The sequence below is a fragment of the Phascolarctos cinereus genome, unplaced genomic scaffold, assembly GCF_003287225.1.
Source record: "Phascolarctos cinereus isolate Bilbo 61053 unplaced genomic scaffold, phaCin_HiC Scaffold_3;HRSCAF=262, whole genome shotgun sequence".
Taxonomy (NCBI): domain Eukaryota; kingdom Metazoa; phylum Chordata; class Mammalia; order Diprotodontia; family Phascolarctidae; genus Phascolarctos; species Phascolarctos cinereus.
Genome location: NW_027555736.1, coordinates 27659657 through 27678091, shown reverse-complemented (window position 1 = coordinate 27678091; position 18435 = coordinate 27659657). Strand labels below are relative to the sequence as shown.

Sequence of the window (18435 nt, the reverse complement as noted above, 5' to 3'; positions counted from 1 at the left end):
CAAATATGCTGTCATGATGGACTGGGAGTGCTCTAAATGTTTTCAACTAAAAAAAACGTTCTAAATGCGTTTAGCCCAGGATTTATACTTACTTCTAATTTGTTTTAACAATTTCTGAAAATAGTTTTGACAGAAACAGATTTTAGCCAAAAATCACCGTATTACGTCTTACAATTGGTATTTCAGTAGTGTGAAATTTTTTTTTCCACTTGCATCGATTCCCTTTCCCCTTCAACCTCAGTTTTCCTCTTCTGTTGTCATATTCTAATCACAAGTTGGCAAAGGAATTTACTGTGTAAATCATAACAGGGCCTGACTGAATAGTTCTATATCTTTAAAGAAGCAACAACCACTCTCAATTTATTTATAAAGCTGACAATTTCAATTTGAAAATACAATTCCATTTTGATTAGCTTGAAAAAATTGTTTTATTTTATTTGCCTGAATACTATTTGAAATATTTGAATACATTTGCTATGAGAAGCATGACCATGGAGGATATAATCTTGATTGCTAAATGATTTTGGGAAAAAAAAAATAAGAATTCAGAATTTTCCATAAAGGTTTAGTCATTGCCAATGGATTAAAGATGGGATTATAAGAATATCTATTAGATTAGAAAAACAATGGTGAAGTGGGTAGAACACTGGACCTAGAATCAGGAAGACTTGAGTTCAAATCTGGCCTTAGAAACTTACTAGCTATGTGACCCTGTATGAGTCATTTAAACTCTGCTTTTCTCAGTTACTTCATCTCTAAAATGGGGTTAATAGCAGAATCTACTTCCCGGGGTTGTTATAAGGACCAAATGAGATAATAAAAATAAAGTGCTTAGAATAGTGAGCATTATATAGATGTTATTTGCTATAATTATTATTACTAATCTTGAATGAAGTCACCTGCTCATTTCATTGAAATATAAAGCTATTGCCAGTCATACAAACTCAAGAGGTACTTGGAAGTCCAGAAAAATCTCAAAATATGTATATTCAGTCCCTGAAGATGAGTCTGTTTTCTGCTATCACTCAGTATTAACTAACTCATAGATATAATAGCTTGTGAAGTAGCTTCCATGAACCTGATTTCCAGGAGTAAAGGAAAACTTTATCATATCTAAAATGTTCAAAGAATATTTTGGGATTAATGATAAAAAAAAATCCAAGTTCCTTATCCTCATTCTTCCCAAATAGAAAGTTAAAATAGCAATTATATTGAGAGTTATATTCTGAGGAGATCAGATATGCTTTTTCATAAGTTTGGGGAATCATAGAAGATTTGAGGGAATCTGCCAATTAGCAGTCATCTGTAACATAGTATTAGTTTATTGGGGGTTCTGAGCACTTAAGTGACTTTTTATGACTATGCATCTATTATAAGGCAAAAGCAAGATTTGAACCCGTGTCATCCTGATTCCAACACTGGCCCTTTGTCCACTATTTTAAACTTACTTTAAGCATACTAAGAAAAAATACCTTACAATATTAACAAAATATATTCCTGCCCATCATCTTAAGGCAAGTATAGAAAGATTGAACAAGGACAAGGAGGATAGATAGACATTCTCAGAGTACATGATGGTTACAATTTTGCAGAAATGATTTTTACAACAAACAGACATTTCAAAAAGCAATACTGAAGACTACAAATGGGTTCCATGTCACTGGGTTTGTCAAATTTAACTGAAATTGGTTTGTATCTGATTGAAGTCCATACTTTAAATCAGCTCATGTAGAAATGTGGAATCAAAAGGCTCATCCATGATTGGAATGCATAGGAACTCAACCAACAATATATCTACAAAGAAACATTGGACAAATGACTGTCATGCAGATTTGTTTATAAAAGTAGAGGAATTTACAATGGCAGTTTAGGATCAGCTCATTACCACCAGAAATTTCAGAAGGATTATACTTAATGAGCCTCAGCATATTGTTCATTGCAGATTATTCAAGGAACCAATAGATACTGTGCAACACACCACTGCAGGCTTCCAAAAAATAGCATGTACCAAATGCCTATCAACATACAAACTGGTGGCTAGATTTGTATATAAGAAGATAGCTATTTTCCATAAATTAACAGGTGACAAAGTCCAGTAATATACATGCAAACTTCTTAAGAGAATGCAACAAAATCAACTGCACTGAAAAAGTTTATTATCATAGATAAAACTCTCCACAAAATTGCCCATAATTGTCCATAGAAAACATTAAATCATAAAATCTTAGGAACATTTTAATATATCTCAGCATATCAAATACTCTAATCTATATTCAATGAAAAGCTTTCATAATATAGAGACAGTAAAAGAAAAAAATCATTTAAAAAAAGGACAAGATACATATAAATTATATATATTGGTTATTGGAATTGTTCAGGAGAGGTGTTCAATTTGCAGAAAGAAAATGAGCTAAGGTCCCAGTTTTTTATTTGATTAAAGGAAGCATGTATTTTATCTGTCTGTGCAATAGTCCACGGTAAGTAATGTGTGTATATATACATACATATATTATAGACACACCCACACACACACACACACACACACACATACACATATAAGCAATGGTAAATGAAACTTATACCAGGACCCTTCATATCTGAACACCATCAATAATGAAAAGTGATAATTATAATAATAAAATTGTATAGTGGCTTAAGGTTGATAAAACTTTATTTTTCATGAGAAATTTCTGAAGTATATGTTGTAGATATTATTTTCTGCATTTTACAAAAAAGGCAAAGGATTAAAGAAGTTATTTTTTTTCATGTTTACCCAGCTACTTGTTGAGTATCTTAGAGTAATTGCTGCTGGAATATACAAAGAAGGAATGCTAGTCAGTCAAAGGGCACCATACAGGTGCATGGCAGGTGTGGTCAGGCTAAAATATCAATAAAACATGATATAGAGAAAACAGTAGAGATGATGACTTTAGAGAAACATGCAAGTAAAAAGAAAGATGGGATGATAATTGTCTTTTGTGAAAGATAACACTGGATAAAAGTATGTGTTACATCAAGATCTCAATAAAAAATTGAAAACAGTGTAGTGCATGGATTTTTAATGGTTAATTAAGAGAACATGAAAGCCAGTACTGTATTGGACTGTCCTGCAATAGATAGGTTATGACCTGTATCATTGGATAGTACTACTATATCAATGAGATCTCAATGCAATTGGAGTGCACCCAGTACTTAATGGCTGGAGCTAGAAAATAAACCCAGATCCTTAAGATTCACTCCCATAGCTCTTCTTCAAACTTATAAAAATAAAAAACAAAACAAAACAAAAAAAACCTTTAGCTTTGGGTATTTTTTTAACTTTATTTTCCATTTTTTTTAAAGAGAAGTGAGTTACTAAGATTGTCTTTCATCATATAAAGCATTAAGAAATGCAAGTGAATGCTGCATTTCTCCCAGTACTAGTAGCTAAAATGGGTTGTCTTTAATTGGCTTTACTTCATTTTGGGAAAATGTGAATTTAAAAGCTACAATATTTCTCCAACAAACATTTCCTAAGTGCAAGTGCATATTTAAACTTTGTGAGGACTGTCAAGATGCCTAAGCAGTCCATTATTTTCAAAAAGGAAAATACTACCTAGATTTTTTTTTATTTTGCACAGTGTTTGGGGATTGCCATATGTCCAAATCTTTCTTTCCAAGATAGCATTTGTTTTTATTATAACATCCCATTATTTATGGGGAGAGGGGAGAAAGGAAAGAGGAGAGGGGAAAGGGGAAAGAGAGTGAGGTGTGTGTGTGTGTGTGTGTGTGTGTGTGAGAGAGAGAAAGAGAGAGAGAGAGAGAGAGAGAGAGAGAGAGAGAGAGATTGTCATTGCTGTTTTTAATCTTTTTTTTGGCTTGTTTTTAGTGTATAATTAAGACAGTCGATTCTCCAGTGTTTCCATTATGTTAGACCAGTTTCATAGTCATAATTTATGTAGAATATTAAATGTTTAAGTGTTCATTGAAAGTTTGGAAATTAATATGAGCAGCATGAATGTTACATATCTAGAATGCCATGGCCAAACAATATAAACTTTGAGGGACAATGATGATGATGATGATGATGATGATGATGATGATGATGATGATGATGATGATGATGATGATGATGATGTTGTTGCCTTGAGTTGATATAGACTGCTTGCCTTATCACAGCCTGAATCCTCACAGATTGTCTGAGATTCTTATGTGTCTCCAGTCCAGAAAATATGATTTGTCTGATGATAGATATAGCATTTATTAAGTGCTCAATGTTTTCTGAGCATTGTACTAAAGCACTGGGGATAAAAATTCAAGCAAAAAGCAAGATGATCCCTGCCCTCAAGGAGCTTACATTCTAATGGGAAAAAAAGAAACCAACTACACATAAAAGGAGAATGAAAAAGAGAATGAAAAGGGAGTGGGAAGGTGGGAATTCCCTACTTATATGCAGGGGAAGGGGGAAAGGGGATTAATGGGTTCAAAAAAGTTTGCAGTAGCCATGGGTGCCAACCCAGGTATGGGCTAGTGCTTCTATTTGCCTCTTCTTCCAGCTCCTGAAATGTGAAATTGTCATTGCGGCAAACCAAAATTCTACTTACAATTCTACTTTTAGAAGGAAGGGAGAAAGCTCCAGTAGATATTTGGGTAACTACAATCTCTCATTATGTCTATGTTATTGTTCAGTCATTCAGTACTCTCTGACTCTACATGACCTCATGGACTTTGTCCATGTGTTGAGGTTTAGAAATTTACAGTTGTTAGAATCCCAAAATCACAACATGAGAGTCCTGCTCGAATGAATTTGACCCAAGCCTTCTTTCATCCAAAGACAGGGTTTATTAAAGATCAGCCATATTGGCCACACTGTTAAAGAATCTGAACATTTGTGAGCTATTGGCTAGATTTTAAGAATCTGAGCACCTTATTGGAGACAAGATGTAGGAGAGATTTAGAAAGGATCTTGTTGGGGGTGGCCAGAAAGCTGGGGTGAAAAGAAGACCAGGGACCTGGACTACAGGGCAAAGGGAGAATGGAGTCTAGATAGGATTAAGGGTGGGAAGTGGCCAGGGGCAATTGGGAGGTAATAGAACAGAATTGGGAGATTGGGCATAGCCACAATGAAAGGCCAGTTCAGTAGATTACAGCCTCAGGAAAATGCCAGAGATTTGGGAAAAATCCAGGGATTTTCTTTTTTGAGGTCCAGATCCCCAAAGACATGGGTTCAAATCCCATCCGCATTACATGGAGATTTCATGGAAAAATATTGGAGTGGCTTGCCATTTTCTTCTCTAGTTTGTCTTCATTTTACCAATGAAGAACTGAGGCAAATAGGGTTAAGTGCCTTGCCCAGGGTGACACAGCTAGCAAGTGTCTGAAGACAGATTTGAATTCAGATCTTCCTGATTCCAGGTCTTGTACTCTATCCATTGCACCACCTAACTGCCCATGCATTACAACTATATCATGACTCAATTTCATGTTCCTTATCTGTTACCTAGAAGTTGTGTATATTTCCTCCTAAGTGTTCTGTCATATGCTCCCATAATTACTCTACTTTCAATCAAGCTACCTCCACTCTCATTTCAAGATAATCACACGGAATTATATTGTAGTATACCATTGTGAGAGGTAAGAAATGATTATATTTCATACATGGAAATTGAGAAAAAAGGTAGCTTTTAGGTCAGAGGTTCTAGAACTGGCTAAAAGTAGATGAAATTGGTTGTTTGGTTGAGAAGGCCAGAAGCAGGACAAAGATTAAGCTTTACTTAGAGTGTGCATGGGTAATAGGCTCATTAATACTAACTTCTCTGCCCAGAGGGGAGCAACAGCACAGAACTAGGCACATTTCATATGTTATCTGGAGGGATGAAGATGACAAAGAGTAACTTGGGATGGGCGGCTCAAAAAGAGTGTAACTCAAATGAGCTGGTCCAATTCCAGCTCAAGTGGGAGGAGTGTGGACTTTACTAACCATTTAAAAGTTGGCTTTGCTTCTGTGTTGACACACATGTTCAGTACAAGGTTGCAGTGTGCCCGCTTCTTGTGAGAAGCGAATAAAGGTTTTCTTTCACACACTCCTGTAGTAGATTTTTGTTTCAGATTCTCCAACACCATGTACCTCATGTAAAATACCAAGTACTACTTTCTTCTCTCACTTTATTCAATTCCTGAGGAATAACATATACTTAATCAGAGACATATTTCAGTAATGACTTTTTTTCTAATCAAATGTTAACACCTAAGAATTTTAGATTTGCTATTTTTATTAACATGCTTGGTTCATTTCATTAGTCTAATACCACCATTTACAGGTCAAGACACTGAAGCACAAGGAAGACTTGCCTGAGGTCATACTTCTAGTCTGTAGTAAAGCAGAATTATGATCTGTGTCTTCCAATCCAAATCCAATGGTCTTTCATCTAGGCCAAAATTCCTAACTAACTGGTTGTTGAAGAATAGTGCTACATTTTAAAGGATAGGATTTGGCCAGCAGTAAGGAGTTACATTGTGTGGTAACTCTACTCTATTCAAACATTTATTTTCCTCTTATGAGAACGGTGAAGTAAGTCATGTGTGTGTGTGTGTGTGTGTGTGTGTGTGTGTGTATAGTTTCCTGTGAGTGATCAGGATGACTCAAAATCTTACTCCTTATATATTATAGGAGGATGATTTATTTCATCTTTGGCTTAGGCTCCCATGTTAATGTCATAATTCTTCCTTCCCAGATGCTAATTAAGCTTCAAAGGGCTATTCTCTTAGTAAGCAGTTTAACTGAATCAGAAAAAAGGAGAGGAGCGTAAAATCTAAATGGCAAACATTTATTTCTGAGTGGCAGCAAACATTGTAGTATGTGACCTTCGCTACAAAGGTTGAACCTCATTCTACATAGCTTCTGCTACATTGAAGAAAATATAGAAAATTTGGTACTGAATTCAAATCATCTACCTCCCAGAGCAGGGAAGCCAGTGGTCTAAAAATCTTTCCTTAGAAATCCATATTTTCAAAATCCCAGTCTTCTTCTTCTTCATCCAAATGACTGAAGAAATGAGAATTCTTGTCCTGTTTCCCCTATGATTCTCATTAACTAGGCAATATCAAAACTAACCCAATTTGTTGAGTATGACAGAGTCTGGTGTAACTCACATGCTTGTATTGCTAGCTTCTTCAGAAAGGAGAGAACTGAGAATCTTGGGGTGGAGGGAGACTAAGAAATTGAGTTCAGTCTTCATCACTGCCGTCATACCTCCTTGACTCACTCTTCATTCTTTAAGACCACCACCAGTGAACTTTCATTCCCTGGGAAAATTACTGCAACCTTCTCTTAGCTCCCAAAGCCCATAAGGAATAAAGGGTAAAACAGGAAATTTTCAAGCCTCAGAGTATGCTGCACTTAATATAAAAAACAACATTTAAAATAAAATAATGCTCTACAGCTTAAATGCACTGTGAGCATATTATAATTTTTATACACTTTCATATTCTTTTATTCTACTTTATCTAGTCCTAAAGGTATTCCTACTTCCTTGGGTGCTACTAGTCTTTTCTTTTTTTTAGCAAATCAATATTATCCTTCATGTGTGCATATGTTTATGGAACGGGAATGTTACCAAGGGGTATAAAGCTCCTAAAATCTTTGAAGGTTTTGAAAAAAGTCATCCTTGGTGACACATGCAGAGCTCTGTTTCTCCAACCAAAAAAAAAAAAGTGATTCCAAAGAGTTACTGGTTTGCGAATCCCTTTTTTGTTGTTGCTGTTTTACCTTCTCAAAGATTTCAGACATGGCACATAATGCAGCTAATTAGATTTCCTGCCCAGGAAGCAGACAGCTAGACCACTGCCCTAGGCATGTAACATAGCTGACTTCTTTTCTTTGCTCATTTTTCTGTAGCTGAGATGAGAATCTTCTAACTAAAAAAGGTACAGTAAATATGCTAGGAAAATGCCAATGAATATTAGTGATAACACAGTGGGTGTCTGTCTAAGCACTGACAGTACAAATCACAGAGGACAGCAGAGTCAAACTTCTTGAATCTAGCACGTGAAGATGTAGGTGAAAATGTAAAAACAAACAAACAATACAAAGCCTCATATTTCCTCATATCATCAAGATATTGCTACACCAGAGGCTATAAGGCTGTGCACAAGTTCCCAGAAGTTTTGCGCAGCTCCCATGCCCACTTATTGCTTGTGAATGACATTAGTAACCCAGAAATGGAATGATTAAATAACACAATCATTTTCCTGCAATGCAAAAATTCACCTTATGCCAAAGCTCCCTTATAACACACTGAAAAAAAAAATCATTCCTACCTCAACCCAAAACAAATCACAAATTCTTGGGGTGTCCCACTAGAAACTTCCCTCCTTGATTACATTGGTCCACTAATGATGATGTTTTGATTCTAGTCATTAAATCACCAGCAAATCCATCAAGTTGTACTATCATCTAGTTCATACCTTATACATAAGAATAGCACATAAATCTTTGACAGATATTTTGTTGAAATGTAGATGATCATGTCTATAGCAAGAGCCCTTAACCTGAAGTCCATTATTTTTGTTCTATTCTCAATATTTCAATAGTATTGATATCCTTAATAATCCTATGCATGTCATTTCATATATTTAAAAATTATTCTGAGAAGAAGTTCATAGACTTTACCAGATCACTAAAGGAGTATATTGGACATACAAAAAGTTTAAGAACTCTGAATCTATATAATCTTCCTGATCTGCTGTATTTCTTTATTTTTCAGTTGTGTATGTGTTGGGGTTCACTGTGATTTCACTGTGTATGGCCCTTATAATTATCAAACTACCCCTACCAATTCAGATCAGCAATTGCTATGAAATTTAGAGACTTTAAGAATTACCTAGGGATAGCATGAACTTAAGTTACTTGTTGGGGTTTTTACAATCTGTAAGCCCCTCAGAAGAGAGGATTCAGTATTAGACTTCTTCACTCCAAAGTGAAGTCTTCATTTGGTGGAACCTGCTGTTCTGGAAGTGATGTCATCCAGTCATGGAAGGAAATGAATTCCGTCTGGTATGACCACTTACATATACACTAGATTACACAGACTGACAGAATACTTATTTTGATACTGGATACTGATACAATTTTGTTTTGCTGCAACAGTTACTCTTGATTAAACACTCAAATGATCCCTTTGCCAAAAATTACATTCCTTGAAAAAAGACAAAATTGATTAATGGAGTGATTGCAAGTGAGAGTTAATATCACTTTCCCTGTCTTGAGTTCATCATTCATTAGAGCAACAGAAAGAGTGGATATGTTTTAATTTTAGATATATGGTACCTAAACTTACTTCTCTATGATCTGTCTTGGAAAAGAACAACCCAGTTAATACAGTGATTACCACTTCCATTTTCAATGATCATACACTATCCCCTTAATGATACTTTCTAGAATTTTTGCAAAGACCCAAGACAATTTTCAGCAGAATCCAGTGAAGACCATTTACTCTGGCTCAGGATAGTTATTACACTGAACAGAAAATGTAGAAATCATGTGAAGGATACACAGGACTCTAAAAATTATAAAATCTTCCTCTATATATGGGTCCTTAGAAAAGAATGCCTAGGGAAGTATCTCCCCCAAAATCATGGATACTTTTATTTTTGTCTAAGAAATCTATACAGACAGCCAAACTTACAGTTATGCCCTGTGCTTTTGCTTCCCCCCAAAGTAAAAACCTTTGTAGTTTCGAGAGAGTTAATCCTCATTTTGGAGAATCCCACTTTACCCCAAAGGATTCCTTCTGGAAAGAAGTACCTATGATGAACCATCTGAAAAAAAAAAAGGTTTAATGGAAGTGAATTAAATGTGGTACATGGAAAGTGAGAAGAATTAAGTAATAAACAATAAACAACATAATAGGCAGACTGGGGATTCTTTTCTGCTAGAACTGGTAAGGGGATGAATGAGAAAAAAATTAAAGATTCACCTCCTAGACATCAACAGTAAAAGCAAAGATACCCTATAGATAAATCCCAAGAGTTCAAGTGAATAACAAAAACGCAGCTCTCCTTTTCATTTATATCTGTAGCAATTGTCCTTTTGAATTAATGATTCTGCCTGTGGTGTTCTAGTTGAAATGGTAAATAAGCATACCACTTGCTTTAAAAGGGGCTGCTGGTTTTTAAGAGATAAAAGTAAGATCCTCCTACTGTAGCAACCTTCAAGTACTGGTAGAGCAGGAGGTGATGGGAATAATGGCCTAGGGCTGGTTAGAAACTTCACAACACCCTTGAATCAAACCATATATTGAAAATTGGATAAATAATTTCAAAATAAAGTTTAGAATACAGATCATAGAAATGTTCAGAAAATAGGCTGTGGGGAAAAATGCTATGATATATCTTGGCAAGACAAACCAGAATACATGAGGCCAAGTTCAAGGTCTTCTAGTAATTAGCTGTTGGACAACTAGCAAGTTAATTTCACTTCTTTGAGCCTCAATTTCTCCTTGTATACATTAATATAAGGGTAATGACATCAATTTAGAGGCATCGGCTCAAATGATAGTTCTACTAGACTCTTCATGAGCTTCACCAAACCAGCTGTTCCCTCAAGAACTAAGTCTCCTCATGTTACAAGGAGAAAATTCTACTCTTGATGTTACTGCCAAGTCTAACATTCTGGACATATAGAACTTAATGTCATGCTTATTCCCAACTCCACATGTATTTATTCAGTAAACTTTTATCACAAAAAAACTATATGAATGAAAGAGGCCTAATTTCTTCCCCATTAGCCCTTAGGGATTTTTTTTTCAAATTTAGAGATCATCTAACAATACTTTATATAAGTAATTTATATCTATGTGTCTCATCCCATTGATGGATAGTATGAATACTGTGATTTAATTTATATAGGAAAAAAATAGGGAGTTTCTGGGACTCTCTCAGAAATCAAGGGACTTTCCTAAACTCATTCATGCAGTACACACAGTAGATAGAACTAGAACCCAGTTTTTTGTGACTCTAAGAACTAGTCTCTATATCTTATACTAAGACACTTTACCTGCCTTCATTTATTTATAATTTCCATGAGATTAGGGAAAAGTTTTAACTAAATTCTGCCGTGCCTCCAAGTAACTATCACAGTATTTTGCACAGGTTGAAAGGAATGGGTTGATGGCTTGGAACGGGGTATTGTATTGGTATCAGGATATAGACGGTGAGAAACCTTAATGTACTAATTAAAGTTGGCACCTTTCCTTCAACTTAGAGAGTGGCTGCTAGTACTGAGAAGTCAAGAGACTTGCCCAGAGTCATGTCAGAGACAGGATCAAAACATAGGAGTATTTGGCATTAGGACCAGTTCTTATTCCACTATACCTTGCTGCTTCCAAGTATAGCAGATGCTTAATAAATGTTGAATCAACTTGTCATTAAAATGTCATAAAATATTGTTGTTTGTTGTTGTTCAGCCATTTTTCAGTTGTGTCCAAATTTTTGTGAACCTATTTGGGGTTTTCTTCACAAAGATATTTGAGTGGTTTGCCATTTTCTTCTCCAACTTATTTTACACATGAGGAAATGGAAACAAACAGGGTGAAGTGACTTCCCAAAGTCACACAGCTAGTAAATTTCTGAGTCCAGATTTGAACTTAGGAAAATGAGTCTTCCTGAACCCAAGCCTGGTGCTCTATCCACTACACCACTTGACTGCTTCCATCATAACAATTAAGGCTATATACAATGGAAAGAACTGACCTGGTAGTAATACATTCTATTTCCTTTGAAGTTTTCAACCAGAACTGCTGAATGGCTATTGGGGTTTGTTTCAACTGACAAATTTTGTGATTTTGTGACGCTTTGGTTATTTATTTGTCTGTGTGATCCACTCTTTGGCTCAGTCCTGATCAGTGAATATTTATTATGTACCTGCCACATGTAAAAAAAAAAAACCGCTGGGCTCTGGGGATTCAAATGTAAAAGATGGCAGTCCCTATGCTAAAGGACAGTGAAAGTTTATACATATATCCTAAGACATACACACATGATGTAGAATGCCATATTTGAAAATATGTCATTACTAAAATATGGATTAGACAATGAATAATCAAATAGCTGATGTAAAAAAAAATAAGCTAGTAAAGTCCAAGGAATTTACCATACCTTTGGGACTGGAAAAGCCTGAAAAAAATGGTCAACAGAGAACTAAGCCCTTAAGATTGTTAGGAGGATGATAATTAGCAAGGTCGTGGACCACTTGAGGAGCTCAAAACTCAAAATCCAGATGAACTACTGAGAAAACTACCAAATATGGCAGGTTGAACATCATAGAAAAGGAAGAGGTACCATATGCTAAAGGAAAGACATGTTGTCTCAAATTTCAAAAAGGAAAGAACATAATCTGCAAACTATAGAATAGTAAACTTGATATTGTTTTTTCAAAGAATTCAGGAATTATGTAAGAAGTAGTTACTGAAGAATCACAATGCATTTAACAAGATCAGTTTATGATAGACTAACACCATTTTTTCCCTTTTGGATACAGTTCCTAAACTGCTAGGTCGGGTGAGTAAGGTCAGATTAGTTAAGGTTAAGATAGATTTTTTTTTAATTTTGTTTTTAGCATGGTTTTCTCATATTGTTCTTTCAGACAAGTGCAGAGATACTGACTAGCATTTATATGAGTTTGTACTCTTTGAGTGGTTAAACTCAAATGATTCAATGACAACTTAAATGTCTCTTACAGAGTGCTGCAAGGCATCCACACATGTACCCAAGTTGTTCATCATTTTATTGGTTTGTTTGTTTTTTTTTAATAAGTTGACTAAAAACAGAGATGAAGTGTTCATCAAATTATTAGAGGGTGAAAAGTATGGAGGATATCCATGAAAAATAGATGTGATATATAGTAAGCCACCTATGTATTCAACCATTATTTATCACACACACACGCACAAAAATGATCCTCACAAACTTCTTCCTTATGGCACAACTTAACAACTCCAAAGCAAAATTCCCCCTCCCTGGTCACCACAAATACATTTTATGTTTTTACCAGGTCTTACGTGAAGACTTTGAGGTTTTGTTTTTTATTATTTGTTTTTGTTTAATTTATTAAGCAATGTGGAGCAAATAACATTTTTGAGCAGCAGAGTAACATTATAGTAATGTGGTGACAATGGATGTAGAAAGAAAACATAAAGAAACATTATCGAAGTAGAATTGACCGTAACAGGCAATTTGATATGGGAAATGAGGGAGAGAAATCTCAAGCTTTGCTTGCTTAGAGAATGGGAATGTCATCAACTAAAATGATCAGGGAAGAATATATGTTCATTTGTAAATAATTTAAAAAGTAATGTGAAGCAACATAGCTAATTGAAGGTGCCCAGTGGGTATTTGTAAAAATATGTTAAGATCAGGAGAAAAACACAGAATGTAATATATTCTGGGGAGAAGATCTTCAAAAAAGTGATTATGGAAGAAGTGGGGTTAAGGGAGGTGGCCAAGGGAAAGCACATCCAAGAAAACCCCACAAGAGGTAAGAAATGGGGGTTAAGATTGGAGACTTGGGGAATGGTCACATTAGGGGCATGAGAAAAACCAATGAGGACAATGGAAGCAAGTGAAAAAGGAATAGTCAGAGAATAAGGAGATACAGCAGAGAGTGTTGCTAAGGAAGATAAATCAGAAAATACTACTAAGAAGGACCTTATTAACAATGAAAAGCCCTACAAGGAGATCTAGGAGGAAATAAAATGAAAAGGCTATTGTATCTGGCAATGAATATTTTACTAGTTACCTAGAGAAATGAGTATCAAGTCATCTAAGGATTTAATAGCCCCCAAATTCTATGTTAGAAAAATATATTGAGAAAAAAAATATTTGTTGATCCAGGAGGTCAAATTGGATATGTTTGATATCTCAAAATTTGGCATGCAGTTGGCCCTTATTTAATAGAGTCTTAGGTAAATCCCAACAGACAGAAGGGACAAGAATGGTACTTGGGGTGATAATGTTGAGTTCTCAATCAGGCTACTCTCATTTTAATAAATCATTGTGTGTGAAGATATATCACCTACTGTAAGTGGGTCAGTGCTTAAAGCATTGTGGCAGAGATAAAAATCCCAGGCATGTTACCTACTCTCAAGGAAGCTAAAATGGAGCAGGAGATAAAATACCTGAAAAGTTAAATAACAATATCTTCTCTCTTCCTTGTATGTGTGTGTGTGTGAAAGTAATCTTCATGTAATTCATGTACAACATATACATTTTATATGTAATTTCTCTAAGAGGAGTTTCCTAGTGCAGGAACTCCCTTTGCCAATGAAGATGGGCAACTTATCTCTTATGTATAGTTTTAGAGACCTGGCTAGAACATTGAGAGATTAAATGGTAGGTCCATGGTCACCCAGCTTGTATATGTCAGGAGCAAACATCATTACACAGTTATTCCTGAATCCAAAGGTGGACTTCCACCTATATCATGTTACATCTCTCTGCTTTCTTGTTCATTCATTAATCCATCTAGCTACACACACACACACACACACACACACACACACACACACACACACCCCAAATTGGTTTCTAGATACCTTAGTCATTGCCAGAGTAAATTAGACAGAGACCACAAGGAATTCTACAGTTCTAGAAGACTTTTGATGCTTAAGTTGTGACTTTATCCTAACTTCCTCAAAGTAACCGCCACCTTTCTCATTCCAGTTGGATAGTGTCACCTCACTGATCCAAGCTGCCAAGAACTTGATGAATGCTGTGGTCCACACTGTGAAAATGTCCTATATTGCCTCCACCAAGATCATCAAGATCCAGAGTTCTACAGGCCCCCGACATCCTGTTGTCATGTGGAGAATGAAGGCTCCTGCAAAAAAGCCCCTGATTAAGCGAGAGAAGCCAGAGGAGACCTTTGCAGCAGTGAGAAGAGGGTCTGCTAAGAAGCAAATACACCCTGTCCAAGTAATGAGTGAATTCAAAGGGCGACAAGTCTGCTAGACTGGCTACTCAACCTGGCTAACCCATTCTCAGAGCTTTGCTCACTTCACTGCCTTTGTTTTCCACTAGATCAGTTCCTTAAGTGCACTAATAATTAAACAAGTAGGATAGGACGTGTAGGGCTGGGTACACAACTCTAAGAAACATGGCTTCACAACATACCTTGTGTTTGGCAAAAAGCTCTCAAAGTTGGTTCAATTTCCTTTTCACACTCCCAACGACAGTCTTCTATTTCTCCCCATCCCCACAACCATCAAAAAAGTTGGAGGCTCAACTGAATCCTTCCTATTTTCACAAATATTAATAATCACCTACTTATTTAAGATGTAGAGATGTCTTAATAAAAGTCACAATCTTGGTTTTCAATGGAAAGAACCGATCTAAAAGTACATATTAAGTGTCTACTATTTACCAGGCACTGTGCTACATCCCAGGGATACACATTAAACACAAAATTCTGTCATGTGGCCTTTTGATGCTGTTTCTTGTTGCCAAGCAAAGTGTCTGGCATGCAGTAGACATAATACCCTGCCTGTCAATGGACTGATAAGTTAATATAAAATTATGTAACTCCTTAATCTCTTTAACTTCCCTACATATCATAAGCCCCAAATCCTGACTTCACAGTCATGCTTTGCAGAGGTGTATAATCGTTGATTGCAAACTCTCCAATAGTTCAGTTTTTAACGGGCTATGTCACCCATAGAAGTCTAACTAAGCTTCAGCGGCCAAAAGACTTGCTGGTTTCAGAAGTTCAGCCCGTGATAGTGGAAGTATTTCACATTTATAGATGAAGGGTTTTTTACCTTACACCTTTTCTGATGAGTGTTACGGGGACAATTAGACAATGGATGGGCCCCTTTCTTCAGCAGCCTGGTCATATTGAAGTTCTGGCTTGTAAAAGTCCATAAAAAGCATTTTCTGAATGAATGGATCCTTACCCATATAGGGAATCATAAGAGCACAGCAGATCAAAAAGGAGGTTATAATAGCACAAACAAAAAGTTCTCTCTAAAAATCTGAAATTCCTTTATCAATCCATAGCTGTTGTAAGAAGGAGTATTGGCTTGAAAACCTCTGGACACTTAGGGAATAAAAAAAGCTAATTTTATATATTACTCTGTTGAATACCGAAGGCAAATTTATAGTAATGATAGACTGATTTTTGATAACCTTCTTTTAATACAAGCCTTTGCAAACTTTTTTTTTAATATCAATTCCTACTGGTGGGCCCTATTCAAGTATATAGTTGCCTGTAAAAATACAAATTTGAGTATGCTGCTCCCAAAGGCTGCCTTCAGACAATGCTCACTTACAGCACCTGACTTTAAAAAAAAAAAGCCCTTTGCATAGTTAAACCTCAGTGTTCTCCTGCTCAATCCTCATGGGTCCTTCAAAGGCTATGTGATACACTGAAAAGAATAAAAAAGCCAGTGAAGACATGGATTCAAATTCCACCTCTCACAGTTACTGGCAAGCCATAAAATCTGACATATCCTTAATTTCCTCATATGTAAAATGGGTACAATAATAGCTATAAGATTTTCAACCAAGATTTGTCTTAGAAATCAAATGAGGTGGTGCAGGTAAAGTATTTTGTTAATATCAAAAGGGTCTATCAAAGGTTATGCAGCACTAGTGAAGGCTGCTGAACTCAGGAGACACTGAGTTGGAATCCCATCTCTCATATTCTCTGCTTGTGTAAGTATAAATAAAACAACAAATCTCTTTTAGCCTTAACGTCCTCATCTGTAAAATGAGACTAATAAATAATGCCTTTAATAACTAGCATCCTAGATTGTTGTGAGGGTCACTTGATATAATGCATGTAAAGTGTTTTGCAAACATTAAAGGGCTAAATAAATCTCAGCTATCATTTGTACTATTGCTACCATTCCCTTTGTTATGTCTGTTAACCTTTCCTCATCATTTTCAATCAGAAAAGTTTCAACCCAAGAGCCTTCTTTTAATAGCTCTATCTTAGATTCTCACTTATTTTTCTTAACAATTTTTTTAGCCTTAGATATCTACTTCACATTAACCTGAAGGTATTAGAGGCAAAATGAAGAAAGACCATACCTTTCCAGTGGTTTCCTGACTTTCAAAGATCGCTTTGTTCCAATTTGTTTTGTGCAGAAAACAAAACTAACAAAAAATAAAACACATTTACACTTCCTGTTGTTGAGTGGGAAGAATTATATCAGTGTCAGAGGACATAAGTTCAAAATCCTGGCTTTACAATTTGGCAAAAAAACAAACAAAAAAAAACGTCAAAGTGGTTGGTTCAATTCCCCTTTCACGCTCCCCTGTGTGACCATCAACAAAGTTAATCCCTCTAAATGTCAGATTCTTGTCCATAAAATGAAGGAGTTGAACTAGATAAACTCCAAGGACTTTCTAGCTCAAGATTTATGGTCTAGTGTGGCTAGAGAGGAAGGGTGTTGGAGTTGACAGAAATATCTTTATGTTAGGAAGTCTAGGGCTCAAGACTCAATTCTGCCATGTAGCAACTTTGTGATCCTTTGCAAGTCCCTTAACCACTCCATACTCTAAAGAACACTTTAAGACTATAAATTAGAAAGAAGACTCCAATATACACAGGTAGAAAGAGTTTACTCTTCCAGACATTTGTTCTATAAATGAATAACAGGTAAAACCTCTTTCCCTCTGTGGGTAATAATGATTTTTTCCTAGTATTTCCCCCCAGTGTGAAAAAAACCAGAACAAATTGCATTTGTGAGGAAAGGTGTATGGGAAGCAGGTAAAATGTGTCAATAGTGCATGATTTTAATAAGGAATGTCTCATTCTGAAAAATATAATTCCATTTGATAGGACCATGTTTATTTGGTTTCTATGCTCAAATCTCCCCAAAAAGGCAATAATACCTAGATCCCTCATCTCTCAGGAGTTAGGTTCTGGCCATAATACTGTGTCCTAGATATCTAGGCTGGATCTATTCTCCACAAGTAAAGGAGAATGTCAATAATTCAGATATAGTTGGCATTACTTTGGTTAAATTATGTAGATAATTGTTCCCGTAACTTCCCACTCAGTGTGTCAACAGTCCAAGCCTCTTTGAAACAACATAGAATCACAGAATCTTAGAGTCAGACAAGATCTCAACAATCATTGTCTAACAGAACAACATTTAATTGATTAAAAATTCACTTTGCAATTAACATTATAAATTACCATTCACTTTGTTATAAAATGTGTTTATGGGAGAGTAAACTAGACTGATTCCATATTCTTTCAAAAGAAGATATATTATGTTCTTAATTTGCAAACTAGAAACAAACAGAATCTGATTTCTCGGCTCAATCATTCTAATTAGAATATCCTTATGATAGATTAGCAGTATAGAATCTTATAGTGGAAGGGACCCTAGAGTTTAACCATTCTGACAGCTAGGTGAATTTACTGCTTTTCCTACCTTCAGAAAATCACCT

The 18435-nt window shown here is 35.7% G+C and overlaps 1 protein-coding gene across 3 annotated transcripts in view; it reads left to right on the top strand.

Annotated features, from left to right (window-relative positions):
* Positions 1-16854, top strand: part of CTNNA3 (catenin alpha 3) — a 1889266-nt gene extending 1872412 nt beyond the window's left edge. For all 3 annotated transcript variants that reach the window (XM_020998213.2, XM_078150742.1, XM_020998214.2), the window contains one exon: positions 14698-16854. In XM_020998213.2, the coding sequence (XP_020853872.1) occupies positions 14698-14985 (288 nt within the window). In that variant the 3' untranslated portion in view covers positions 14986-16854. The remainder of the gene's footprint in view (positions 1-14697) is intronic.
* Positions 16855-18435: the final 1581 nt, after the last annotated feature.